Below are 25,039 nucleotides of genomic sequence, written 5' to 3'. Positions count from 1 at the left end.
AAGATGCCATCAAGCTGATGAAAGTAATCTTGGAGAACCTTCCACAGGGAAACCTTTGACCAATGAGGTGGAGCTGGAACTGTCAATAGTGAAAGAAGATGTGCATAATGATACAAAACGTGCTTCCAAAGAGAAGGCTTTGAATATTGCAGGTTCAAGACAGGGTTTGGGAAAAGGCTGAAACCTTTCATCAGTGTTTTTGTAATAATGACCCCCTCTTTATAACTGGCTTGTGGAAAAGGCAACACAAAGGATTTATATAAAGGACCACCAAATAGTTTTGTTAGAAAGATTTGAAAAAAAATCAACACTGAATTCATTCTTTGTTTTTAATGAGTGTGTCCTAAGTGATTCAGGCATGTTCAACTCTTTGTGACCCCATGGACTGTAGCCCGCCAGCTCCTCTGTCCGTGGGATTCTCCAGGCAGGAATACTGGAGTGGGTTGCTATGCTCTCCTCCAGTGAATCTTCTTGACCAGGGATTGAACCTGCATCTCTTACATCTCTTGCACTGGCGGGAGGGTTCTTTACTACTAGCACCACCCAGGAAGCCCCTTATTTTCAATATTAGTGCATAATTACAATTATCACTCAAATTGTTTTCAGTATTAATGCATATTTACAATTATAACCTAAGTGGTTTACTTTTGTTTTTCAAGTAAATTCCTAAGCAAATGTTATCCTGTTATTCACTGGAGTGTTTTAAAACCCTTTTCAGATGACTCACTTTTTGAGCCATTTTCCTGTATCATGAAACTTGAAGTAAACCTAGCAAGTATAATTTGACAAGAGGAATGGTGAGATTATTTTTGTTAAACTATATTGTTTTCCTCTAGGAAGCCCTGAAAAACAAATTTATAAGAAGCTTTATAAAAAGCCAGCTGCACATTGATGTAGGCGAACTGACTGAAAAGCTTCAGATCTTTGGTAAGTGTGGTGGATGGTGTGGTGGGTCCATCGTCTGGCCAGGAAATTTCTGGGTGACACAGACAAGCCACTGCTTCCTCCCCTAGGCTCTGGTTTCTCATCTGTTGGATGAAGAGCTTGAATTGAATATACTCCACAGTTTGCTTATCACTGAAGTTTCCTGACTTGCTGATTCAGGGCTTGAATAGTAAGGGACTTAGTTCAAAAGGAAGGGTTCTGATTTAAATACATGAGTTCTGAGGTATAACACAAGTTTATACAAGAAATGGCTATCACTGAGTTACTAAGTCAACTGAAAGCATTTATGTTCATTAGAGGATTTGAAGATCTGAAGCTTAGATAAAAAATTCATCAATCAGCAAATGTTTATCGCATGTCTACAGTTTATCAATCCGTGACTTCGTTTAGATACTCAACAGCCGTTTTGTGAACATGCAGGAGAGTTAGGCTCTGAGCGAGAATCTGATTAGCCAGGTGCATCCCAGGGATGCTCCCAGGAGCGTGGACCAGCAGATGGAATGGAAGTGCTCCCAGGAGGGAAGGAAGGGTGTCAGGCTATCTGAGGCCCCCGGCACTGTGCTCATGCCCAGGACAGGGGCTGCGTCTGCCTGGAGCATGAGGGTTAGTGGGGGGCAAGGCATTAGTGATTTATGGCCTTAGAAAGTTTAACAGTATTTTTAAATAGATATTACTGCCTTGAATCATGTTTTCATGTAGTTAAAGCAGACTTGAAAACACAGTTGTTCTGGAAAACTAGCAAGTGGCTTCCTTGTGAGCTGTGGGGTGAGGATCAGATGTTTCCTGTCCTAACACTGAAGCTCATTACTCTGTGTGCCTGCAGCCCCACTAGGGTTACCTTGGGGCGCAGGGACCAAATGCTTCTCCAGCACCCTGCTGAGAACCCATAGCATTTCTCAACAGATGTCTATTTTCCATATTATTCAGTGAAGTGGGGTTTTTTTTTTTGTTGTTGTTGTTTGTTCTTTAATTACTTGAAGGTTTATAACTTAATTTAGAAATATTTGGGATTTTCCATTTATCTTTGTGTTACTGACTTCCAGCTTCAGGTCATGGTGGTCAAAGCATGCACAGTCAATATGACTTCGTTTGTTTCAAATTTGTTGACTTTATGCCCCTGCATGGTTAGCCTGGCTTCTCCATGTAACAGTTCTATGTGGGGAGGGGATGCAACCCTGTATGTCCTTGGTTTTTGTAAGCCTGTTCTATTGCCTATTAAGAAGTGCGTGTTTAACGCATGTAAGAATTAAAGATTTTAAAATTAAAAAAAAAAAGAAGTGCGTGTTTATATTTCCCATTATGGTTGTGGATTTGTCTATTTCTCCTTAATTCTGTCAGTTTAGGCTTGATTTGTTTTGAGACTGTATTTAATTTTCTACTGAGAACATGTAAGATCTTTATTTTCTTATGTTTGTATTTAAAATTTTTGTTTCTTTCTAGCAGTTTTACTTTACATTTTACATCATGGGTTTCCTGCTTTGGTTTTGAGGCACTTCTTGAATTTGTTTCTTGAATATCGTACATTTTGAGAGAGTCTTAGTCATTTTCTCTTGATATGTTACTTCTGAGCAATTTTCTCTCTAATTCTCCTCTGAAACTCCAATTAAACACCATGAAAGATTTTCCTTGTCAGTATGCTTGTTGTATCTTTTTCTCTTGTTTTCTAATCTTTTTTCCCTGTGTGCTTCAGCTTGAGATCTTTTTTTTCTTGCTTTTTAAAAATCCTCTTTTTCTCACCTCAGCTGAGAGTTCTTTGTTTCATTTGTCCCATTTTCCAATCTAAACTTGCAATTTGATTCTGGGCTGTTTTTTTTTTTTTTTTGGCTATACCTCTTGGCATGTAGGATCTTAACTCCCCAAGCAGGAATTTAAATCTGTGCCCCCTGAAATGGAAGCGCAGAGTCTTAACCACTGGACCGCTAGAGAAGGCCCCGGATTTTTTTTTTTTTTAATAATAGTTTTCAGTTCTTTGCTGAAATTCTCCCTGATTTCATCTAATTTTTGGACAGTTGTATCCAAAGATTTTTGAAGCATGTGTTGAGTCTCTTGTTAGTTTTTCATCTTTTTTTTCCTCTGGGTTTTTGGTTATTCTGTTTTATGATGTCCATGAATACTAATCAGTTGGCAGTATCTCAGGAGGCTCTTTGAAGCCTTCACACAGATTTTTAAAAATCATCTATATTTTCTAGTTGTTTGTCTTCAGCAGGTTGTCGATCACTGTCATTAATACTTTAATATGGATCCATTTAGTCTGCAGGCAACTGTCCTTCACATATCAGATATTTTCCTGTCATTTCATTGAATCTTTCACCTATATGTAAAAAATAATGTCATTTTAATCTTTAGGTTCATTTTTGATCATTGTTTCTGTTTTTTGTTACCAATTTTGTTTGAATTCTCTCTTTCATGTTGGAGGGTTTCCTTAAAATGTTTGGTGAGTTTAAGAACAAGGCGCTAAAACCCAGCTGGATATTTCTCATGTGCATGGAGCTTATTTGGCCTCAGTTTCCTTCTGTGGGTCTCAGCTGAGGGAAGGTTTGTCCCCAGGGGCACCTGGCAGGGTCACAGCTGGTGAGATGCTCTGGCTAAGACAGCTCGCCTAACAGTGGTGGCCCCAGATATTGGGAAGCTTTCGTCTGGAAGAGCCAAAAGCATCAGGATGGAGGCAGTTGTTGAACATCATCTTTAGGGCCAGAAATGGGGTAACTTAAATCTCCTTGCTGGTCGTGGCTCACACTAGGGTGTCTCAGGTCCTTAGTCATAAGCATTGAATGGGAAAAATGCTCAGGTTCTCCTGGCAAAGCTTGGCTGAAATCACTGTAGAATCTTGTCCCCTGTGCCTGTGTGAGCCTCTGAGTCTTGCTGCCTTTGCAGGCTGACTGGGACCCTATGGCCTTCCTGTACCTCCTGCTCCTTGGTCCTGTGTGTCTTCCCTCCTTCTCACTGTGTATGACACGGACCCAGGAGAGAGAAGCCGGCCTGGTCCAGGCCTCTCACGGAGTGCTTTTGTGCCCTGTCCTGTTTCCATCCTCTCCTGTGGAGGTGCCCCACCCCCCAGCACTCCCCAGCACCCCCGTCAGGCAGGGGAGGGCATTGCAGTATTCAGACTCAACAAATGGTGAAGACTTGAGGGGCTCTTGTGGTACACTTGCTCCACCGAGTGAGAGCTCTCTCCACATACATGCCGCTGCTTTTGGGCGTTGAGGGAGGGCTCTGCATGGAACCGTGAAGCCCATGGCATTTGTGTGGTGCTGCTTTTCTAACAATACACATGTACACACGCATGCACACGTGTGCACACACACAGCTATAATGATTCAGTTGTATAATGATTCAGCTATGCCAAGCCCATTTAAAGCAGCTTTGGTTCTGTCCCTGGGAGACAAGTAAAGCCACACTCTGCAGAGGCCAAGTTACTCCTTATTCCATGAAGCCTCAGTGAAATTTTTGGCAAGCTTCCTGGGTAAGCTTGTAGAGCACACATTCCAAATGACAAACGATCGGCAACACAGAAATGCCCCCGTTTGCCCCATGTTGTCAAATCGAACACTTTCCCATTCTCTAGCAAAAACAAGAGGACAAAAATCCCCAACAGCCAGAGCCCTTCAGAATGTGCAGCCCTCCTATTTTCTAGCTGTTGAGTGTAGTTTCATTAGGAAGAATTGAATTAAGATTGGTGTCTAGTTCTCCTCTTCAGCAGCTGGAACCATGGCAACAGGAGGTACTCAGTAAGCACGCGAGGTACCCATGAAAGCTTAATCCTCAGGACGATCCCATAGGGGATTCTGCTTTCTTCACACTGCAGATGAGAACACAGATTTTGACATTTCAGACAACTTTCCAGCGTAAACATGGAGTTACAGTAGAGCTGACTCAGGGGTAACACTGGTCTTGTTCTCATTGTGGATACGGCTACCTGGCTGCCCTGGGAAGGTACAGAGGGGGCAAGGCCACCTCTCTGCCCAGAGCTGGCTTCCTCCAGCCCATGTCTCTCACCTTCTTTCCCTTGGTTCTTCATTCCCTCTGGCCCCTGCTACTGACTTGCCCATTGGTTGCAACCTCGCCTTCTGTGATTTAACTGTTTTCTCTCCAAGTATCAACATTACAAGGAGCGTTTGTGAAAGTTTGCCCTTAGCATGGAAGTAGCAGATTTTGCATGGAACAGAACTGGACTGTTACGAGTACTTTTCTCATGAGGGAGCTTATTTGCATAATCCCCGCTGTAGGAACCGTATGTGCTGTGCCGAGAAAACTTGCTATGTCCTCGTTTTACTTTCCTCAGGAGGGAAGTTGGACGCCATGTTGAACCACACGGGCGCCGGCCGCCTGCGCTCCCTGGGCCGCGTCCTGGTCGACCTGGCCTCCTGCGTCCGGCTGAACCGCTTCCGGGGCCTGGACTCTGCTGCCGCCCTGGAGGCCACAGCACAGGCCCTCCTGCGGAAGAACACTTTATTGGCCAGTAAGTATTCAGTTAACACGCATGCTCATAGAGGCAGTGCTTGCGTGTTTCTCCCCAAACGTGTCTTATCATGGCTCCAAAAGAAAAGGAGTGCTTTCCAGGTAAAATGAGTAAAGCAGAATTGGTTGCCTTAAGTTGGTGGGAAGATGGGCCTTGTATGCTATTTCCAGTGTCTGCTTTTCCCAGTTCATTAAACTAATTTACTAGTTTATGGTTAAATTTCGCATGACACATTACACGACATGTTAAGCTTTTCTTGATTAAATCTATGATTTCTTACATCTCTGTTATTTTTACCATGGTGTCTCAACATCGTTGGTGTCAGCGAAGAAGAGACAGTGGCTAGTTCAAGTCTTATTGAGTCAACAGGAATATGATGTATTCTTGTATTCCTTTTGAATAAACAGTGAATTGTTTCTATTCAGCTTTGTATTAGTTTTCTAAGGCTGCTGTGACAGTATCACAGACTAGTAGCTTAAATAGCTGAAGTTTATTTTCTCACAATTCCGGCGTCCAGGTGTGGGCAGGCCTGGCTCCCTCAGAGACCTTGCTCCTTGGCCTGTGGACGGCTGTTTACTCCCTGTGTCTCTCCTTGCCTCCCCTTCTGTGTGTGTCTTTCCAAACTTCCCCTTCTTATAAATATCCCAGTCCTTCTGGGCTAGAGCACATCTTGTGACCTCTGTAAAGACTCAGTCTCCAAATAAGGTCATATTGTGAAGTACTAGGGGTTAGGGCTCCAACTTATGAATTTTGGGAGGGCAGACTTCAACCCACAGGGGATTTTATATATGAAGTTGGAAGAATTCTTATAGCAGAACACAGAAACCAAAGACATCAATTCTTAGGGACATCTATTATCCCATAGAAGGAAATCCTGATTATTTAAGCAGCCTCATGTGATTTTTCAAGTCCTGAAAAAATGCAAAGGAAATAAATTTTTATGTATTTATGATACCACAGTGTTGGTTTTGTTAAAATAAAAAAGATATATTTTTAAATTACAGATATCATTTATGAATATTGACATAAAAACCTTGAGCAAAATGCAAGCAAACGAAAGCAATACTTTAAAAGCGTTATATTACTATGACCAAGGGAGGTTCATTCCTGGAGTCTGAGAATAGGTTAACAGACACAAAGTAATCAATGTGATATGTCACTTTAATAAGATGAAAGGAAAATATTCATCTCGATGCAATAAAAGAATTCCACAAAAGTCTACATCGTTTCATGATAAAAACACTTAATAAACTAGAAATAGAAGGAAACTTACCATGATAAAGGTCATATAAGAAAAACCCACAGCCAGCAAAATATTCAGTGGTGAAAGACTGAAAGCTTTTCCCCTAGAATCAGGAACAATGGCCACTTTTGACACTTCTAGTCAATTTTATGGACTTCCCCAGTGTCTCAGTGGTAAAGAATTCACCTGCAGTGCAGGAGACGCAAGAGACATGGGTTTGATCCCTGGGTCAGGAAGATTCCCCTGGCGTAGGAAATGGCTACCTGCTCCAGTATTCTTGCCTGTAAAATTCTGTGGACAGGAGCCTGGCTGGCTACAGTCCATGTGGTCATAGAGAGTCAGACATGACTGAGTGCACACACACATATACACAGTCAACATTATATTAGAAGTTGTAGCTAGAGCAAGTACTCAAGAAACTTGGTAGTACTTGGTCCTACCTAATGGCGGAGGGCTGTGTCACACAGATTAGCCTCATCTCCCCGGAGCGAGGCCCCTGCACGGGGCAAGGACTGAGCTGAGACTCTTGGATGGTCTGGTCAGGCTGGTGCTGACATGCTGTGAGCCTCTCCTAGGTTGTGATGACCCCTTGTTTGCCCTTTTCTGACCTTAGGCATCATATTCAACAGTTCCTTAGTTGGTAAGAACCTCAGCTCAGAATCTCTGCAGCTACCGCCCCAGGTCACCTACAGCATCCGGACCAGTATCTTGTATAGCATGAGAACGGATCTGGTGAAAAACCCTTTCTGGAAGTTTCACCCTCAGAGCCTCCCAGCCGACGGGTTCAAGTATAATTACATCTTTGTGCCATTGCAAGACATGATCGAAAGAGCCATCATCTCGGTGCAGACGGGGCAAGAGGCCCTGGAGCCGGCCACACAGGCCCAGGCCATCCCGTACCCCTGCCACACCAGCGACTTGTGAGTACCCTGGCCATGGGAGGGGCCCTGTGTTGGGAGACCGGATAGAGGAAAATCCTGGAGCTTCTGCATAGTCGTTCCACTAAAAAGCATTGGAAGAAAATCCATTCTCCATTTTGATTTCCTAAGGCTCATTTCTGTCTGAGCCATCCAGATATAAGAATAATTGTTGAGACAATGTGTTTGGTTCAAACTGACATCAGGCATCTGTAGCCTCAAACACCCTTTGGAATAAGTTTGACAAGTAGTATTCAAGAGGGATTCCTCCCACCTGAACTAGGGAATCAGAGAAAGCGTGTTTTTTCTTCAGCAGAAATCCTTACAGTTTAGGTCTGCGCCACCCACATGCGGAGGGTGGGGGATTCCCAGAGGCCTGAGGCAGTGGCTTAGTGGGGTCCTTATTGAACTGGGTGATTCAGTGGGTGATCTCTTGGGGTGACAGTGAGGGGAAGGTCAGTTGAGGGGACTCAGGGCAGTGCTCACCCTTGGGATGCTCTTCCGTTTTCGATGCTCCAGAGTGAGACACGGGTGGTGATGTGGGTGGTGCTGTATTTAGAGAGGTGTGCGTGCATTCTCATCCTTCCTCCTCCTCAATTATCCCAGTGGGTTAGTAAACAGGACTGGGAAAGGAGAGGATGAAATCAGACTCCCTTCTCCAGGGCTGGAGAAGCCACGCACTTCTATGTGTGCATCTGGCACAGGCTGGGAGGGAGGGCACAGTCCTGATGTGAGCCTTGAGAGCCCCGGCTCCACCCCTCTCTGGGTGCCTTCCTCGCCCATATCATGAGTCACAAGGGACTCTAGCCCAGTGCTGGAGAGGGGGGTGGAGGCAGAGAACCTGCCTCAGCCTGGCACTGGGGTCATGAGTGGGTTGGGGGTAGATGAAGGGGAAAAGGCAGCCAGGAGGCCAGGAGGCAGAGTGGGGGTGAAGTGTAGTGGGCGCTGGAGGTTGACCACCACCCTGCACTTGCACTGACGTCATGCATCTTGAGAGACAAGAAAAAGAAAGCTTATTTCTCCAGTGCTTCTTCCTGCATGTGCGATTTTGATTCAACATGCTCATCATTTTCTGTCTTTGAACTCCCGGGATGCTGCTAATAGAGGCAGGGCACAGAGAAAACACTATTGACAAAGGTGTTATTAATATGCAGATCAGGGATTCGCCACCTTCAGGAAAAGCGATGGTGACAATGAAATGTTTATGAAGATCAGAGTATCCTTTTAAAAAGACTTAAATGAATGTTTGATTTCCTCATTTCAAAGTTTGTTGACAGGCTTTTGTTTGGGTTCCAGAGTAAGGATAAATACTCAGAAGAGTCTGGAACACGTTTGTTTGATTCATGCTGTCCAGATAACAGGGAGGTGACAGACAGTCCTGTTTCTGAGGTCACTTAGACATCCCTGATTTAGTATGTTTCCTTTTTTGTTAGTTTTTACTAACAAATGGCTGTCAAGAGTTGAGAAAATAGAGGGAAAAAGTCCATACTTCATACCCTCTCCTAAATCACAAGTTGGTTTATTTTGTTTGTGGAGTATCCTTGCTGACCATGTGATACATATTTTATATACTTGAAATCATGACATCTTGCTAAGAGTGCAAGTTTTTGTGCTGTTTCTTCATTTGAAGCCATTTATGGAGCATTTGCTACGTGTCATGTATGTACTTGACTGTCGTACTTGGTGGTGAAAATAGGTGTTGCCCCCGCTTTCTGGAAGCTTGCAGACAAGGGTTACCCAGAACCATGGGAACCCCGAGAACTGCAGTCACCCTCCCCTGTAGGATTCCCCAGGGGTGAGAGTCAGAGGACCTCTTCTCACCCAGTTGGGAAGCTGGTGGAGGTGCACGTGGGTCAACATTGTATACCAACCTCTTTCCTGAGGCCGGAGTGAGGATTTGAGGTCAAGCAAAATGACCATGGTCCTCCTCCCCTGCCTCCTGCTCCTTCATTTTCTCTCTGTCTGTAGCTACTCCCTTTTCAACACACTTCTCTGTGTTAAAAATTCACTTGGTGCACACGTAATTTCCTTATTTTCTTGTTCTGTTATTTTTTCAAAGAACTGCACTTGGACTTTATCAATTCTCTTCTTTTGTCTTTTCTAACTTACTTGTTCCTGCCTTTATTTTTATTACTTCTTTTATGTATGGCCAATTGTTATGCTGTTTCTTCGGTACTTTTTAAAAAGATATTATTTAATTTCTTTATTTGGCTGCATTGGGTAGTTGTGGCATGCGGCAGATTCTCTCTAGTTGTGGCGCATGGGCTTAGTTGCCCCTCAGCGTATGGAACCTTCCCAAATCAGATATTGAACCTGCATCTCCAACACTGCCAAGCAGATTCTTAACCACTGGACCACAGGAAAGTCCCTGTGTCTTTGATAATTGAGACTAGTGTTTGATTCATTATTTTTTAATGTTTTTTTCTTCTCTTTAATTTATGTAGTTGCCTAAGGTGATGACTTTTCTTTCAATCTTTATTTTAACCACCTTCCATAGATCTGATATATGACTTAAAGTTCATTGTTTTGTAGATACTTGCAGTATGGGTTTCTATTTTCTTGACCCAAGAGCTGTTTAAGTAAAATTTCTTTCAATTTCCAGATGGAAATTCTCAGGAATTTTAAGCATACGAAATTACTCAGCTTACTCCTAATAAGAAAAATTCAAATTAAAACTAGTCTGAGATAGCATTTAAAAAATCAGATTGACAAAAATCCAAAAATTGTACCATACCCTAAATACTGCTGATAAATCCTAATTCTTGCATTTGCCACCAGAAGATACTGTCTTAATCATTTTCACTTTTTGAATTTATGACATTTTCCTCTATGAACTAACATATAATCTGATAAATGATTTATGGGCACTTGAAAAGAATTTTTAATTTCCTGTTTTTGTAGTGGAAAATTTACCTACATTAATTTTGTTATTTAGGAGTTCTCTGTCCTTTTTGTGTCCACTTCATCTGTCCTGAGCTAAGATAGAAATCACAGTCCCTGCTTCTGGAATGTGCCCTCGATGTTTCCTGTGGTTTGGCTTTCTAGTCTTGAGGTTGAGTTGCTCTGCACAAAGCTGTGAATAACTGTGTTCTGGGTCTTTCTTATGTAGTACATCTTTAGTATGTCCTTAGTAGTATGTCATTTCTACTTTGTATCTGATTAAATTAATGGTTTCTGCTTTTCCTCCCTCCAGCACTCTTGCCTGGAAAACCCCATGGATGGAGGAGCCTGGTAGGCTGCAGTCCATGGGGTTGTTAAGAGTCAGACATGACTGAGTGACTTCACTTTCACTTTTCACTTTCACACATTGGAGAAGGAAATGGCAACCCACTCCAGTGTTCTTGCCTGGAGAATCCTAGGACTGGGAGAGCCTGGTGGGGTCGCAGAGAGTCGGACATGACTGAAGCGACTTAGCAGCAGCAGCAGCAGCAGCAGCAGCAGCTTTTCCTCTTTTCTTCTCTCTCTCTGGATTCTCATTTGCTGCCATGCCTTTTGCCCATCCTTTCATCTTAAACTTTTCTGACGTGTTTTCCTTCAGGCGTGCCTGTTGTGAGCAGCGCATAGCTTCTTACACAGGTGAGGTTAGCTGTTTAACAGTATGACATGGAATTTCATGTGTGTATGGTCTTAGTTGTGCCTTATATTTTTCTTATTTATATTTAGTCACGTTTTGCTGTTCTAGTGGTTGCCTTATAGTTGTAACTTTGTATAAATATTATCAACCCTTTTTTTTTTACCTTGACCAATAAAAAACATGATTTTTCTTCTTCCACTAATGTCTTCCTTTGTACCATTAGAAGATGACTGAACTTGTAGTCTACATTCGTCAGTGTTAAAAAAATAGCCTTAAAAAAATATTGATTTCTTTTTACGTGTTGACTGGTGGGTCTTCGTTGCTGCGTGCAGGCTTTCTCGAGTTGCTTCGGGCAGTGGCTTCTCTCCGTTTGTGGTGTGCGTGCTCCTCACCGTGGTGGCTCCCGTTGCGGAGCACGGGCTCTAGATGGATGGGCCTCAGTAGCTGCAGCTCACGGGCTCTGGAGCACTGGCTGGGTAACTGTGGCGTGTGGGCTTAGTTGCTCTGCAGCATGTGGGATCTTCCCAGACCAGGGATGGAACCCATGTCCCCTGCATTGCAAAGCAGATTCTTAACCCCTGGACTGCCAGGGAAGCAAGAAACAAATAGCCTAATAATAGCCTTTTATTTTGGATTTCATCAACTTTGTTCTTCCTCTCTGGCTCGTTTCCCCAATCTTGCAAATTTTTTTTTTGTCTCATTTTTGCATTTCCAGGAACAAACCATTTTCAGTCTGTCTTGTCACCTTATTTTTAATATTTGTTTCAGTCTTATTTTTACTGGAAATACAGTCACTTCTTGCTTTATCCTTGCTTTATCTTTATTGAAAAGAATGCACAAAAGTCATTCTTTTGTGGGCTGGTTTGTCTTCTGGTAACTTCCTGAAGAAGATCTCTTGAGATGATTTAACCTGAGTTCTTACATACACTTTTTTGTGTAACTCTCATGTGGACTTGATTGTGTTTAGAAGCTTTTTCAAATAGTTGGCCATCTCTTCCAAATATGTATCAGAAATGCAGTCAGTTTTTCCTTCTCTTGTTGATTTGGACTCATTTCCAGGAGCAGATTGGAAAAGAGTTGAGTTATACGTCCATGTATTGTAATTTCTCTCTCTTTTTTTTTTTTTTTTAATCCTCTTTAATTTGCACGAAATGGCCTCACTCTGACAAGTCTGTGCAAAACATCTGGACTTCTCTGGAGCTTGGATAGTGACTCCAAGAACCCCAGAGTCTGGTCCCTCCAATTCCAGGCCTCTTGTGACTCTGCCTTTACATAGGTGATGCTCTGTGAGGTTTAGCACCTAGTATCCTTGAAAATCAGGGTACCCAGCAGTGCTTCTGCCCCTGTCGTAGGGTCAAATGAGGCTGTGTTCCTGGGTGAACCCCAGGGCTGTAAGGACTGCAGGATGAAGTGTGGGAGCTGGAGTCCCTGAAAGCATCTTGGGGCAGCCTGGATGCTGACCGGCCTGTCCCCACAGGTTCTTGAACAATGTCGGCTTCTTCTTCCCCCTGATAATGATGCTCACGTGGATGGTGTCTGTGGCCAGCATGGTCCGAAAGCTGGTTTATGAGCGGGAGATCCAGCTGGAAGAGGTAAGCAGCCTGGGGGAGGGGACAGGACAGCGACTGGGGGGTGGCCGGATACCCTGTGTGTTTGGCTGGGTCCCACTGTCCCAGGAGACTTGTGCACTTGGAAGCCGCGTGCCCTGCCAGAGCTGTATGGGTGCCACACCTGGTTCACCCACAGAGAGGAAGCGAGGCTGCAGATGGTCCCATGAGAGTCACTGACTCAGCAGTGTTGGTGCTTATGTGACCTAGACGGACATATAGACAGCATTACCATCTTTGTTTACAGTTGGAATTCTTTATGTGTAGCCTTGCTATTTTTGTTAAAACTTGAAACTATCAAAACTGCTTTTAACAATGAAAGTTCATAAAAGCATCCAGAAAAGACCAAGCCTCCCGTTCAACTGCACCGATGCCTGGGCACACGTTATCCACTTATTCATTAAAGAAAAGGAAAAGTGTAGAGAGTACAAAGTGCATTTCATTCAGTTTTGGCTGGAATTGCGTTTTCGTTTTGTAGGTAGTTTACCTGTTTGGAATGCATGCATTCCTGGATTTCTGTGTTTCTTCCCTGTCCAGCTGTGCCCCAGTGTGGGGCCTGAGCCTCGGGGTTAGTGAGGCTGTGGGGGTGTGGCTGCATCTAAATTATTCTGATCTTCAAGTATTCAGCCCCACACCCAGAAATGTCACCCTGTATAGATGGGCAAGCAGTAGGTTAGTGGGTGGATATGTTTTAGTGTTATGCATTTAACTGAGTTATTTTGCAAAACTCGCCCTAGAACCTGAGCAATAACCCTCACAGAGAGCAGCTTAAGGCTCTGTGTTTCCTCCTTCGTTTTTGTTTGTTTTTATTGAACAAACCCAAGACACACCAAATGTCAAATAAAAGAACATAATGGACGGAAGCTCAATAAACAAGGGAAGGCAGCAAGAGTGTGGCTGGTCAAGCTGGGGTCTGGGGTCCCTCCTTTCCTCCTGCCTTTTTAAAGCCAGGAGGTTGTTCTAAGGTCACCTGGTCCGAGTTCTTACCTCCTCACAGCCAGCAACCTGCTCTGCTGGGCTGTCATTCACACTAAACGCTGACTCTGGACAAAGTGTCTGGTGCGCTTCCTCTGGGACCAGGTGTCCACGACAGCAGCCCCCGCCGCTGCTGGCCCCATGCAGCTGTGGTCTTCCTGGGAACCTGCCCTGCTCGCTTTCAGTCCCCGTGCTGACCTGCTCTCCTCCCTGTGTTGACAGTATATGAGGATGATGGGCGTGCACCCGGCCGTCCACTTCCTGGCCTGGCTCCTGGAGAATGTGGCCGTGCTGACTGTGAGCAGTGCTGCCCTGGCCCTTGTCCTCAAGGTCAGCGGTGTTTTCACCTATAGCAGTGCATGGATCATCTTCCTCTTCCTCCTGGACTTCGGCGTGTCGGTGGCCACGCTGAGCTACCTCCTGAGCGCACTGTTCAGCCGCGCGAGCATGGCCGCCCTGTGCAGCAGCCTGCTCTACACAGCCAGCTTTCTGCCCTACATCGTGCTGCTGGTGCTGCACGACCAGATGGGCGTCATCCTGCAGACGGTCCTGGTAAGTGTGTTATCATTCAGTCCCCCATTCGTGTCTGACTGTTTGAGACTCCATGGACTGCAGCACACCAGGCCTCCCTGTCCTTCACCATCTCCCAGAGTTTGCCCAAGTTCATGTCCATTGAGTCGGTGATGCCATCCAACCATCTCATCCTCTGTTGTCTCCTTCTCTGGTCTTCAGTCTTTCCCAGCATCGTGGTCTCTTCCAGTGAGTTGGTTCTTTGCATCAGGTGGCCAAAGTATTGGAGCTTCAGCTTCAGCATCAGTCTTTCCAATGAGTATTCAGGGTTGATTTCCTTTAGTATTGACTGGTTGGATCTCCTTGCAGTCCAAGGGACTCTCAAGAGTCTTCTCCAACAACACAATTTGAAGGCATCAGTTCTTTGGCACTTGGCCTTCTTCAGGGTCCAACTCTCACATCCGTACATGACTACTGGAAAAACCATAGCTTTGACTAGACGGACATTTATCGGCAAAGGGATGTCTTTGCTTTTTTAATACGCTGTCTAGGTTTATCCTAGCTTTCCTTTCAAGAAGCAGTCGTCTTCTAATTCTGTGGCTGTAGTCCCCATCTACAGTGATTTTAGAGCCCATGAAGAGGAAATCTCCTGGTAAGTGTGCTGTGCTGTGAAACTGCAAAACAAGACTGCGTGTCCCCGGCAGCACACAGCCCGCGCTCTCAATGTGTCAGCGCACCGTTTCAGCTCTGTGGGGCTTCCCACCTCCCATGGTCTGTCCTCCTGCTCAGAGGCAGCCTTGCCATGGGTGGGGTCACTGAGACCACAGAGGACAGCCTGTGAGAGACTGTCACTTGTGACATGACAGGGACTGTCCTCTGAAGAATGTTTCACTCAGGAGCGTCTTAAAGGAAGCACTTGATTCTGTGTCTCTTTATGTTACCCGTGGAATGAAACAGATTTCCAAAGCTATTTTAGAAGTAAGAAATACGCATTTTTCCTTGAAGTATCATGAATTACTTTACATTAAGTGGAAAGACCTCTCCTTTGGCAGCATCAGAGTGACTCATTTGGAATGTACCTCTCAAAGCATTAGAATACTTGCTGGTCTGTGATATAAACACTCAGAAGACAGACACTCATCCACTTTTTGATAACACCTGGCAAGCACAGTGCTGACACACAGCAGAGACACAGGGCAGGAGCCCACCACTGGAAGGGAGGAGGAGCTGAGGTTAAAGGCGTTGTTGTCACGTAAACATCCCACGTGTGTGCTCAAGGGCAGGGCAGGTCCTCCCCGCAGGCCAGGGAGTGTGATTGGAGTCCCCCAGTTGGAGGGAGGATCTGAGGAGGGACCAGGGGAGAGTCAGGCAAAGACGGAAACCTCCAGGTGCTGTATGTTTTCTCTTGAATGTGGAATCTAAAATATACAACAAACGACCATATAACAAGGCAGATGATGACTCATGGATACAGAGAGCAAACTAGTGGTTACCGGAGGGGGTGGTGGTAAGGGAGTGGGGGGAGGTGTAAGAGAGGCTAGACAATGAAAAGGTGCAAACTGCTAGGGAGGAAATGAACCTTCTGAGGATGTGACATACAACACGGGCTAGAGCCACTATTTTATGGTATCTCTATGTGGAATATAATCTGTAAAAATATTGAATCACCAAGTTGTACACTTGAAACCAGCAGAATACTGTTAAGTCAACTGTACTTAAGTTATTAAGAAAAAGACTCCCAGTGCTGCCCGGGCATCCCTTATATGAAGGCTTTATATGACCAAGGCCTTCAGAGGTCTCCTGGCCCCCTCACTGGGGCGAGGGCGGGGGTCGAGGTCTCTGCTCATTTCATGCCTCAGAGTAAAATATCAATGCTTCCAAGAGAACAGAATTATCTTTCTCTAACATCAGTACGCCCTTCAATCCGACCTGGTTTCTACAAGTCGTAAGCATAGCTTGGCATGGTGTTCATCAGTATTTTACCCATTGATATGTGCTTCTGAGTTTGGATTAGTTTGTGTCCTACCTGTAGTCATTCATAACCAGTCATCTTGTGTGTTAGTTAGGTGTTTGCCGAATGATGGAAACACCTGGGACCCCCTGGTGCCCCCATCACATGCTCCTTACATAGGAAAAATGAGCCATCGATCATCCGGCCTGAGTTTCAAGTGATGTGTTTTGTTTTTTATTTCAGTCCTCAGATTTAAGATTTTATGTACATGAAGGCTGATTTCCTTTTTATATGCTGAAATTGCTTCTAGCAAATAAAAAGTCTGACTCCAGTACATTATTTTTTTAAATGTGAGATGCTTTTCCAGTAAGGTTTTTTTCCTTAAACACAAGACCTCTCCACTGAAGATGAAATAACATTTTCCTCCAATGCACCCTCTTCTCATGTAGAATCGCGAAGGTTCGGCATCCAGTCTGCCTGCAGTGTGCTCCAGGGCATTCACTTAATAATAAAACACAGTAAATTGCTCTATTCCATTTTCCACTGTTTGGAGTTATGTTTCTGTGTACAGTGCGTTGGATTTATGACACTTCAAACACTGCAGTAAAGAGAAATAATTCCTTTTAACATTAAAAACTGGCTTGTTATCACACTTTTCAGAACGGAATGATGCGTGGCCCAGTCTTGGGTTCAGATGTTGGAACCACCACCTGGAGCGGTGGTTTACATCATTAGCGCCTGAACGTGCAGTGGTTTCTTTCTTCGAATTTAGTGCTGTGGATTTTCTCTGGTCCCCAGTTGAGCACTAACTGTGTTTTTCTCTTCTCTCCCTCAATCTGCGGGCAGTGCCTCCTCTCCACAACCGCCTTTGGACAAGGAGTGTTTTTTATTACATTCCTAGAAGGGCAAGAGGCAGGTAAGAGGATGCAGTTTTTTAAGTAGTGACTCTAAGTGACTCGGGTTTTCTGAAATGTATAGTTATCATGTTTCAGGTGATAGAGTAGAGAGTGTCAGTTACTAAGCAGAAGGTTTGGGAGGAGATCCTGGTGTTGGTTTAGCTGGTGTAAATGCCTTCCTCCAACCAGCTACCCTGGTTTTAAGGCACAGCAAGTCATCTTGGCCTCGTGCTCCAGGTTGGCCATTCAGGTAGTGCTGAGGGGTTCCCTGTGACTCATTCAACTTAGTGACCCTTAGAATTCTCCCCAGAAGCGGGTATTCAGGGTCCCATGTAGACAACTGTAGTTGTCTTCCTGGATTCCTGTCCACCTTTCTGGTTTCTCTTTCTAACTGCCTCTCTCACATGATGGCTCTTTATATATTGTTAGCTCTCATCTGCCCCTGCAGAGTTTCTGGATCCTTCCTGAAGCTACAATCCAGAAGAAATCTAACCAGCATAGAATACAGACCAAGTATCTTCCCTCTGTTCTCTGTATTTCACTCCTGTTAATCACCCTGTGTGCGTGTGTGCATGCTAACTCACTACAGCCGTGTCTAACTCTTTGAGTCCCTACAGACTGTAGCCCACCAGGCTTCTCTGTCCATGGGAGTCTCCAAGAATACTGGAGTGGCTTGCCATGCCCTCCTCCAGGGGATCTCCCTGACCTAGGGATTGAACCTGCATCTCTGAGTCTCTTGCATTGGCAGATGGGTTCTTTACCACTAGCACCACCTGGGAAGCCCATTGATCACCCTACAAATATTTTAAAAACTGTTGGCAGTAATCTTCACTTACATTAGGATTTTGGCAACTAAAATTCTAGACCAGAGGAGACGTGTATTTCTTAGATGTTTATATGATTTTTATGGTGCATTGAAGATGCAGGGAAAATGCATGCCATATGTGAAACCGAACTCCAGATCTCATTACATTAACTCATGAATTTGTGCCCGTCTTGAAATTCTCAGACTTTTTGGTAAAACGTGTTGAACTGTCCTGAACTATACAACACTAAAACTGTATTAAAACAGATGAGTCATCCTGAAATGCCCTATCCTGAGTTCTTTGAACTGACTTTTAAACTAAATGGGATCATGAGAATATGGAAGAAATATGGTTACTGTTAGAGTGTTGGAATATTTTGATCCAGATTCCAGCAAGTCCACAGTGTTACATTTATTTGCTTATTTATTGGCTGTGTTGGGTTGTTGTATGTGGAGTTTGCGCTAGCTGTGGAGAGCAGGGGCTACTTTCCAGTGGCCATGTGCGGGCTTCCGGTTGCAGTGGCTTCTCTTGTTGTGGAACACGGGCTTCCGGCGCACAGGCTTTGGTAGCCATGGCCTGGCAGGCTCTGTGGTTGCGGCTCTCCAGCCCTGGAACTCGGGCTCTGTAGATGTGGCACGTGGGCTTAGGTGGTCCATGACAGGTGGGATCTTCCTGGACCAGGAATCCAACCAGTGCCCTTTGTACTGCAGGGCAGATTCTTAACCACTGGAGCACCAGTCTCCCTGAAACATTTATTTTATTGAGTTCTAGGTTAGTACCATAGGAAAACTGAGAAAGATGAATATTTCTCATAAAATAAATTAAAGAATCTGCTTGCAATGTGGGAGACCTGGGTTTAGTCCCTGGGTTGGGAAGATACCCTGGAGTAGCAAATGGAAGCCCACTCCAGTATTCTTGCCTGGAAAATTCCACAGATGGAGGAGCCTAGTGGGCTGCAGTCTTGGGATTGCAAGAGTCAGACACGACTGAGTGAATGAACCATCACAGAATTAATTTTATTCCAGAAATACCTTGCAAACGTACTGTTAGAAGAGAATGATTCTTTCCTACTGCAGATCCTGTATCCTGTTTATATATATTCCAAGAACAAGAAGAATAGTATAATTTTGAGTGGGTGCTCAAGGACTTTTCATCTTGTTTTTAAACAGGTTTATTTCCCCTAAATATAGAGTTTTTTAGTTAAGCAAGTACAACTAGGTATAAGCAAAGCTTAGATATTTAAGTGTTGTTAATGGTCACCCACCTGCTGTCCTTGTTGGTGTGAGATGAAGCCAACATTTCACTGGAAGGCCAGGATCCATGGCCTTGACCTTCCTTTTGTTTTAGCTGTGCTTAGCTTTGCCCCCGGTCCAGTGGACTCAGGTCATCAAAGTCTACCCTGAAAGAGGATGAGCAGTGCTGATGCTGACCTTTCTCTTCCTTCCAGGGATTCAGTGGGATAACATGTACCAGTCTCCAGAACTAGCAGGCATGACATTTGGCTGGGTTTGCTGGATGATTCTGTTTGATTCAGGACTTTATTTTGTATGTGGATGGTACTTGAACAACTTGATTCCTGGTAAGAATTCTGCACTTTATGACAAAATCAACTTAGAAAACAGTTTGAGCAATGTATATGAATATTGGATAATTATTTGTTCTTTAAATAAGACACGAAAAAGGGAGTTGATAGGATGTGTTTTAAAGGGAGCTGAGCATGTTTGAGGAAAAAATGGTGCTTCTGAATCCTGAGGCAACTGAGACACTGTGAGGACAGGTATTGGTGGGGTCCCCTGGGCCCACCACGCAGCTCCCTGGCCTGGGGGCTCCAGAAGATGCAACAGCAGAGAACCTGGTTCTCAAGATCATGTGTGTGAGGAGGACAGAGGTGAGGGAGTGACAGCAGGAAGGCCTGGCACTCATGGGTCTCAGGCCCCTGGAGACCAAGGCCAGGGGTTCAGAGAGCAGGGTGGGAATCAAAGGGCCTGGTTCCCAGCCAGGTCAGTGGGTGGCAGGACCTGGAGGTAAGCTGGGCTGCCAACAGGGGGCTGAGCGGGGGTCTGGCGGTCAGGAGTCCCTCCAAACCAGAGTCAGTAGTGTTGTGTGTGGAGGTGATGCAGGGCCGGCTGCCCAAGGCGATGGGCCTCCCCTTCGGTCAGTGGGGGAGGAGGCACTCATGCCACATGCCTGGCTCAGCCCCAAGCAGCAGAGATAGCACATCAACCATTTTTAGTTTATGTATTTTAGAAACAGCTTTTAAATTGTGTGATACTTTCTTGCTGAAATTGCTTGTGGTTCTGGCTATTTACTCTCCAAACAACTGGGCATTTCAAGCAGCATCTAACCTTTAAAGTTAAGAACTAAAAGAGATTCTAATCATATAGAAGTTGAAAATGAAGGGATAGGAGAAAATTAAAAAAAAAAACCCTTCATTCTGTTTACAAAAATATATTCTATGCTTGGAGAGTTCATGCACCATTGAAGGATGAGTACAAATCAAAATAAAATGGATCATTGAAAAGATTATTTTACATATGAGCAGGAAAAGTGATGCCCAGGAGGTAGAGAGAGCATAATTTAGAAATGTGATTTATTCTGGAAAAATTGAGATTGCACTGTCGTGATATTTGAATAAAATTTAAGAAAAGGTGGATCTAGGAAATGAGAGAAAAATTTAACTGGGGAGGCCAAGGTGAAGGGAAGTTGGAAAAGGCTGGATGTTACCAAGAAGCTGGTTAACCACGAGGGATGTTGTAGAAGATGGTAGATGTTGGTTTGAAATGCACAAGAAGTGGTGCAGAGGAGCGGCCATGCAGTCAGGACAGTGACGTGCCCAGATGGTGCTGGGAAAGGGATGGATCAGGCAGCCTGTGAACCCCAGACTCCCACCCCCACACAGATCCAGGGGAAGAAGAGGAACCATCACGTTTCAATGAGAAAAACCTGGATCTGCAAAGTAAAGGCTCAGCACATCGCACACAAAATAATAATTTTGAAAAGCTGTATTTAGATGCAAAATGGCAGATGTCTTGGAGTCCACAGAAAAAGAAAAGAATTCAAGGAGTGTAAAGACCAGGGAATCGTGTTGCCCTTGTCCAGGCGAAGATTATTAGCAGATTTGTCCCTGGATCCAGAAGAAGCTGAGTTTTTCCTTAGCCCTAGGGCCCTGAGGCAAGAGGGTCCCAGGTTCTAATTTTCATATATTCCAGTGAGGCAAAGGGGCTTGCAATGCTCAGCTAGGGCTTGGCCCCCAGTTCCCGCTGGGACAGTCCAGTAGAGGCTGTCTCTGGCAGCACCTGTGAGTGAGCCTGGGGTGTTGCTGAGGAAGAGGGAGAGAGACAGAGGCACATTCAGAAGACAGAGTGACCAGAGGGAGGTGGCCTGGTCAGGACCATCCTGCAAGTCTGGGGAGGCTTTGGGGAGGAACTGGGTAAAATCTGAAATCAGGGAGGCAGTGGCTGTGGGGAAGTGCAGAGGACAAGCTTTCGATCTGATGATGATTCTTGGTCGATGTTGGGACGTGAGAGGGGCATCTGGGGCTCAGTAAGCCCTGCTGTGCTGGAGGGGCAGGGCAGGGTTGGAGCAGGGTGCCAGAAGGGGCCAGCACATGTGGAGTGGTATTCCTCTATCTGTCTGCCTGTCCTGGGTGCCGGGGACCTCTGCCGCAGGTGTGGGCTCGGGCGTGGGGCCTGGCGATGCTCTGGGGGCACTTGTCTCTTCCCGAGGAGGTGGGGGCACCTGAGACGTGGCAGAGCGGGAGCGGGAGGGGCGGGTGCGTGTCTCTGCTCTGCCCCCCAGCTGTCTGCCTGCCCCTACTTGCTCACTGTGACAGGGATAACCTGGGAGACACAGGTTCTAGCTGTGGGAAATGGAGAATCAGAGACAACCGAAAAGATAGAGAAAACCAGGATGTCCCCAGCTCAGTGTGAGAATTGGGTGAAAACAGGCCCACCAGATACTGATCACAAATACACATCTGTGAACATCAATGCCTGACTCTGTTGTCAGTAAATGGAGACTGTAGTGGGGAAGGTAACATTAAAATAAATATCAGTGTGAATCCAATGGAGAGGAGAATGTTTATCAAATTAAATATTTAAAATAGGTTTGAATAAACAAAGAGATACCACATTCCTCAGTGTGGCTACTTGTCATGAATATGTTGATTTTTTTCCAAGTTGATGTATAAATTTATATAATTTTAAATTATATAACATTCACTATGAAACATGTCAATGTAAAATAATGAAATTTACATAATCATTTAAATTAAAAATAGGAATTACAAGGAATTTGTTTTTAATTGATGAAATGTTTCTAGAGATAGCTAAAATATGACTTGACAACAAAGTATCAAAATTTACTGAAAATGATAAGAGGGACTGACATCTGATGATTATGTAAAACCTCCGTATTTGATAGGGATTAAAACAATGGAGTACTCATGCAATAATAAAGCAGTGGAATATATTGAAAAGTTCAGTAACCAACCCATTTATATATAGTAATTTACTCTGGGCCCTTAGATTATTTCTGTATCTCAGCCGTTATAAACAGTGCTGTGGTGGAAATAACACGTGCTTCAGTTCAGTTCAGTTCACTTCAGTCACTCAGTCGTGTCCGACTCTTTGCGACCCCATGAATTGCAGCACGCCAGGCCTCCCTGTCCATCACCAACTCCCAGAGTTCACGCAGACTCATGTCCATCGAGTCAGTGATGCCATCCAGCCATCTCATCCTCTGTCGCCCCCTTCTCCTCCTGCCCCCAATCCGTCCCAGCATCAGAGTCTTTTCTTACACTGTTTCAAATTCATGTGTTCATATTCTTCAGACAAATATCCAGAAGTGGACTTGCTGGGTCGTATGGTAGATCTAGCCTTAATTTTTTGAGGAATTCCCATGCTGTTCTCCATAGTGGCTGCACCAATTTTCATTTGACTGACAGTGCAGAAAGTTCTTTTCTCCACTTCCTGGTTATTTCCTGTGTTTTTGATCACAGCCTTTCTAACTGGGCATGAGGTAATGCTTTTCATTTTTCTCTCCTAATAACTACTGATACTGAACATCTTTCATGTGCTTGTTGGCCTTCTCAATGTCTTTTTTTGAAAAATGTCTATTTAGAGCCTCTGCCTAGTTTTTTATCACAATATTTTCTTTGATGTTGAGTTGTATGTTAATAATATATTAGAGCTTAACCTCTTGTCAGATGTATGAGTGGGTTTCCTCATTCCTGCTCTTAAAGGGATATTTTTCAGTTTTCCACCAGTATAATGTTACCTGTGGGATTGTCATATATGACCTTTATTATGTTGAGGTATTACTGGGGTCCAGCCCCGGCTGGATCCAGGGTATCCTCAGACAGATGGCGTTGGCGTCTGGCATCTGGAAAGAGATTAATTTGAGATCTAGAGGGAGATAAGGAAGGAATGTTACAGTTAAGAAAATAGAGGAGAGAAAGAGGCCGATATTCCTTGGTTTACACAGAAGGCCAATAAGGCTCCAGACAAGGAACTTGCTCTGTTCACGTAGGCCACAGGCGCCCTCTCGGTCTCCCAAAGGAGTGAAGACCCAAAGCACCTTCCCGGTCAGGTCTTAGAAGCCCAGGCAAAAAAGGGAATGCAGAGAGCCTCTGTGCTCCAAGGGATCAGCCTGAAAAAGAGAGGGAGAAAGAGAGAGAGAGAGAAGGAGAATTGACACGGGGAGACCAAGTGTCATTGAGCAAGGCCCAAACTTTATTTTCCAGGGGGGCTTATATACCTTGAGCTGTACATAGAAATACAGAGGTCTCAGGTGATTCACATCATCTTCTAGCCAGCAGGCCTGCTAACATTTTTATGACCCTTTCTGATAATGATTAGTCAACCAGAACACTTATTTTCTCCAAAGGTGATTATTCTAAAGTCAGGCACCACTCTCAGAAAGCGCTAGAAAAGGTTACATTCCCATAGGTTAAGGGTGAAGTGGGCTATAACATGGAAAGAATTTCTGATGTGGTTAAATCAAAGGTTACAGCTTATTTTTCCACATACCAACTATACTAATTAATATATGTTCTCAAAAACATAATGGGTAAGGGATATGGAAACTTAGCAGCAAATATTGGCTCAACAATGAAACCCTCCACCAGTACTATTCTACTAATTTCTTAACTCCCCATAAGACTCTATATTTTTAGAATATTATAGGCTTCCGGTGCCTCTCAAGGTTGGGAGGCCATAAACAATCACATGTGTAACTGCAGGAGCCTGAACAAACCTGTCAGGTTACTTAGAAAATCATCAGAGGGGTTTGGATCGGAACACTCTTATTATGCCCAGGAGAATTATTAACTAAAGCTCTAAGTTGTTTTCTTCAGAGAAAGGTGGTCGGGGATAGTCCCCGTTAATGTTAGGAGGCATAAAATAATAAAACAGACAGTTTCTGATTTCAGCGTAGATGTTTGGGCAGAGGACCACTTGAGACCTGATCCGCCTTGCCCTGTCAGGCTCTTCCACATGACCTTGTCATGGGTGGGATCTCCTGTGCTGGCTCCCTGCAAGGTATCCTCCTTCTGTACCCATTTTTTGAGAGTTTTTTTTTTTTTAAATCATAAATGCATGTCATGTCCCGTCAGATGCTTTTTCTGCATCTGTTGAGGTTATCATATGATTTTTACCCTTCATTTTGTTGATATGGTATATCAGGTTTGGTATCAGGGTAATGTTGGCCTGGTAAAATTAATTTGGAAGCATTCCCTCCTTTTCAGTATTTTGAAAGAGTTTGAGAAGGGTAAGTATTGAGTCTTCTTTGAATGTTTGATAGAATTTACCTGTGAAGCTACTGGTCCTAGACTTTTGTTTGGGGGGACGTTTTTATTACTATTTCAGTCTCCTTCTAGTGATCAGTCTATTCAGATTTTTTCTTTAAAATTAAGTTTAATCAGTTAGTTTATTTTTGGCTGCACTGGGTCTTCGTGCGGGCTTTCTCCGGTGCTGGTGAGGGGCGCTCCCCTCTAGTTGCCGTGCTCAGGCTTCTCACTGTGGTGGGTAATCTTGTTGTGGAGCATGGGCTCCAGGTGCAGAGACTTCAGTTTTTGCAGCACGTAGGCTCAGGAGTTTTGGCACATGGGATTAGTTGCTCTGTGGGATTGCCAAGTGGATTCTTAACCACTGGGCTA

General features: G+C 44.4%; 1 protein-coding gene across 1 annotated transcript in view; it reads left to right on the top strand.

The window, feature by feature from the left end:
• ABCA13 (ATP binding cassette subfamily A member 13) overlaps window positions 1-25,039 on the top strand; it is a 393,578-nt gene that overhangs the window by 126,875 nt on the left and 241,664 nt on the right. Inside the window, exons 30-36 of the mRNA XM_042248365.1 lie at window positions 837-927; window positions 5,228-5,404; window positions 7,261-7,567; window positions 12,616-12,730; window positions 13,943-14,272; window positions 17,028-17,097; window positions 19,331-19,462. Of these exons, the coding sequence (XP_042104299.1) occupies window positions 837-927; window positions 5,228-5,404; window positions 7,261-7,567; window positions 12,616-12,730; window positions 13,943-14,272; window positions 17,028-17,097; window positions 19,331-19,462 (1,222 nt within the window). The remainder of the gene's footprint in view (window positions 1-836; window positions 928-5,227; window positions 5,405-7,260; window positions 7,568-12,615; window positions 12,731-13,942; window positions 14,273-17,027; window positions 17,098-19,330; window positions 19,463-25,039) is intronic.

The sequence above is a fragment of the Ovis aries genome, chromosome 4 (assembly GCF_016772045.2).
Source record: "Ovis aries strain OAR_USU_Benz2616 breed Rambouillet chromosome 4, ARS-UI_Ramb_v3.0, whole genome shotgun sequence".
Lineage (NCBI taxonomy): Eukaryota > Metazoa > Chordata > Mammalia > Artiodactyla > Bovidae > Ovis > Ovis aries.
Note: the sequence above shows the minus strand (reverse complement) of the source record. Positions and strands in the feature narration are given on the sequence as shown.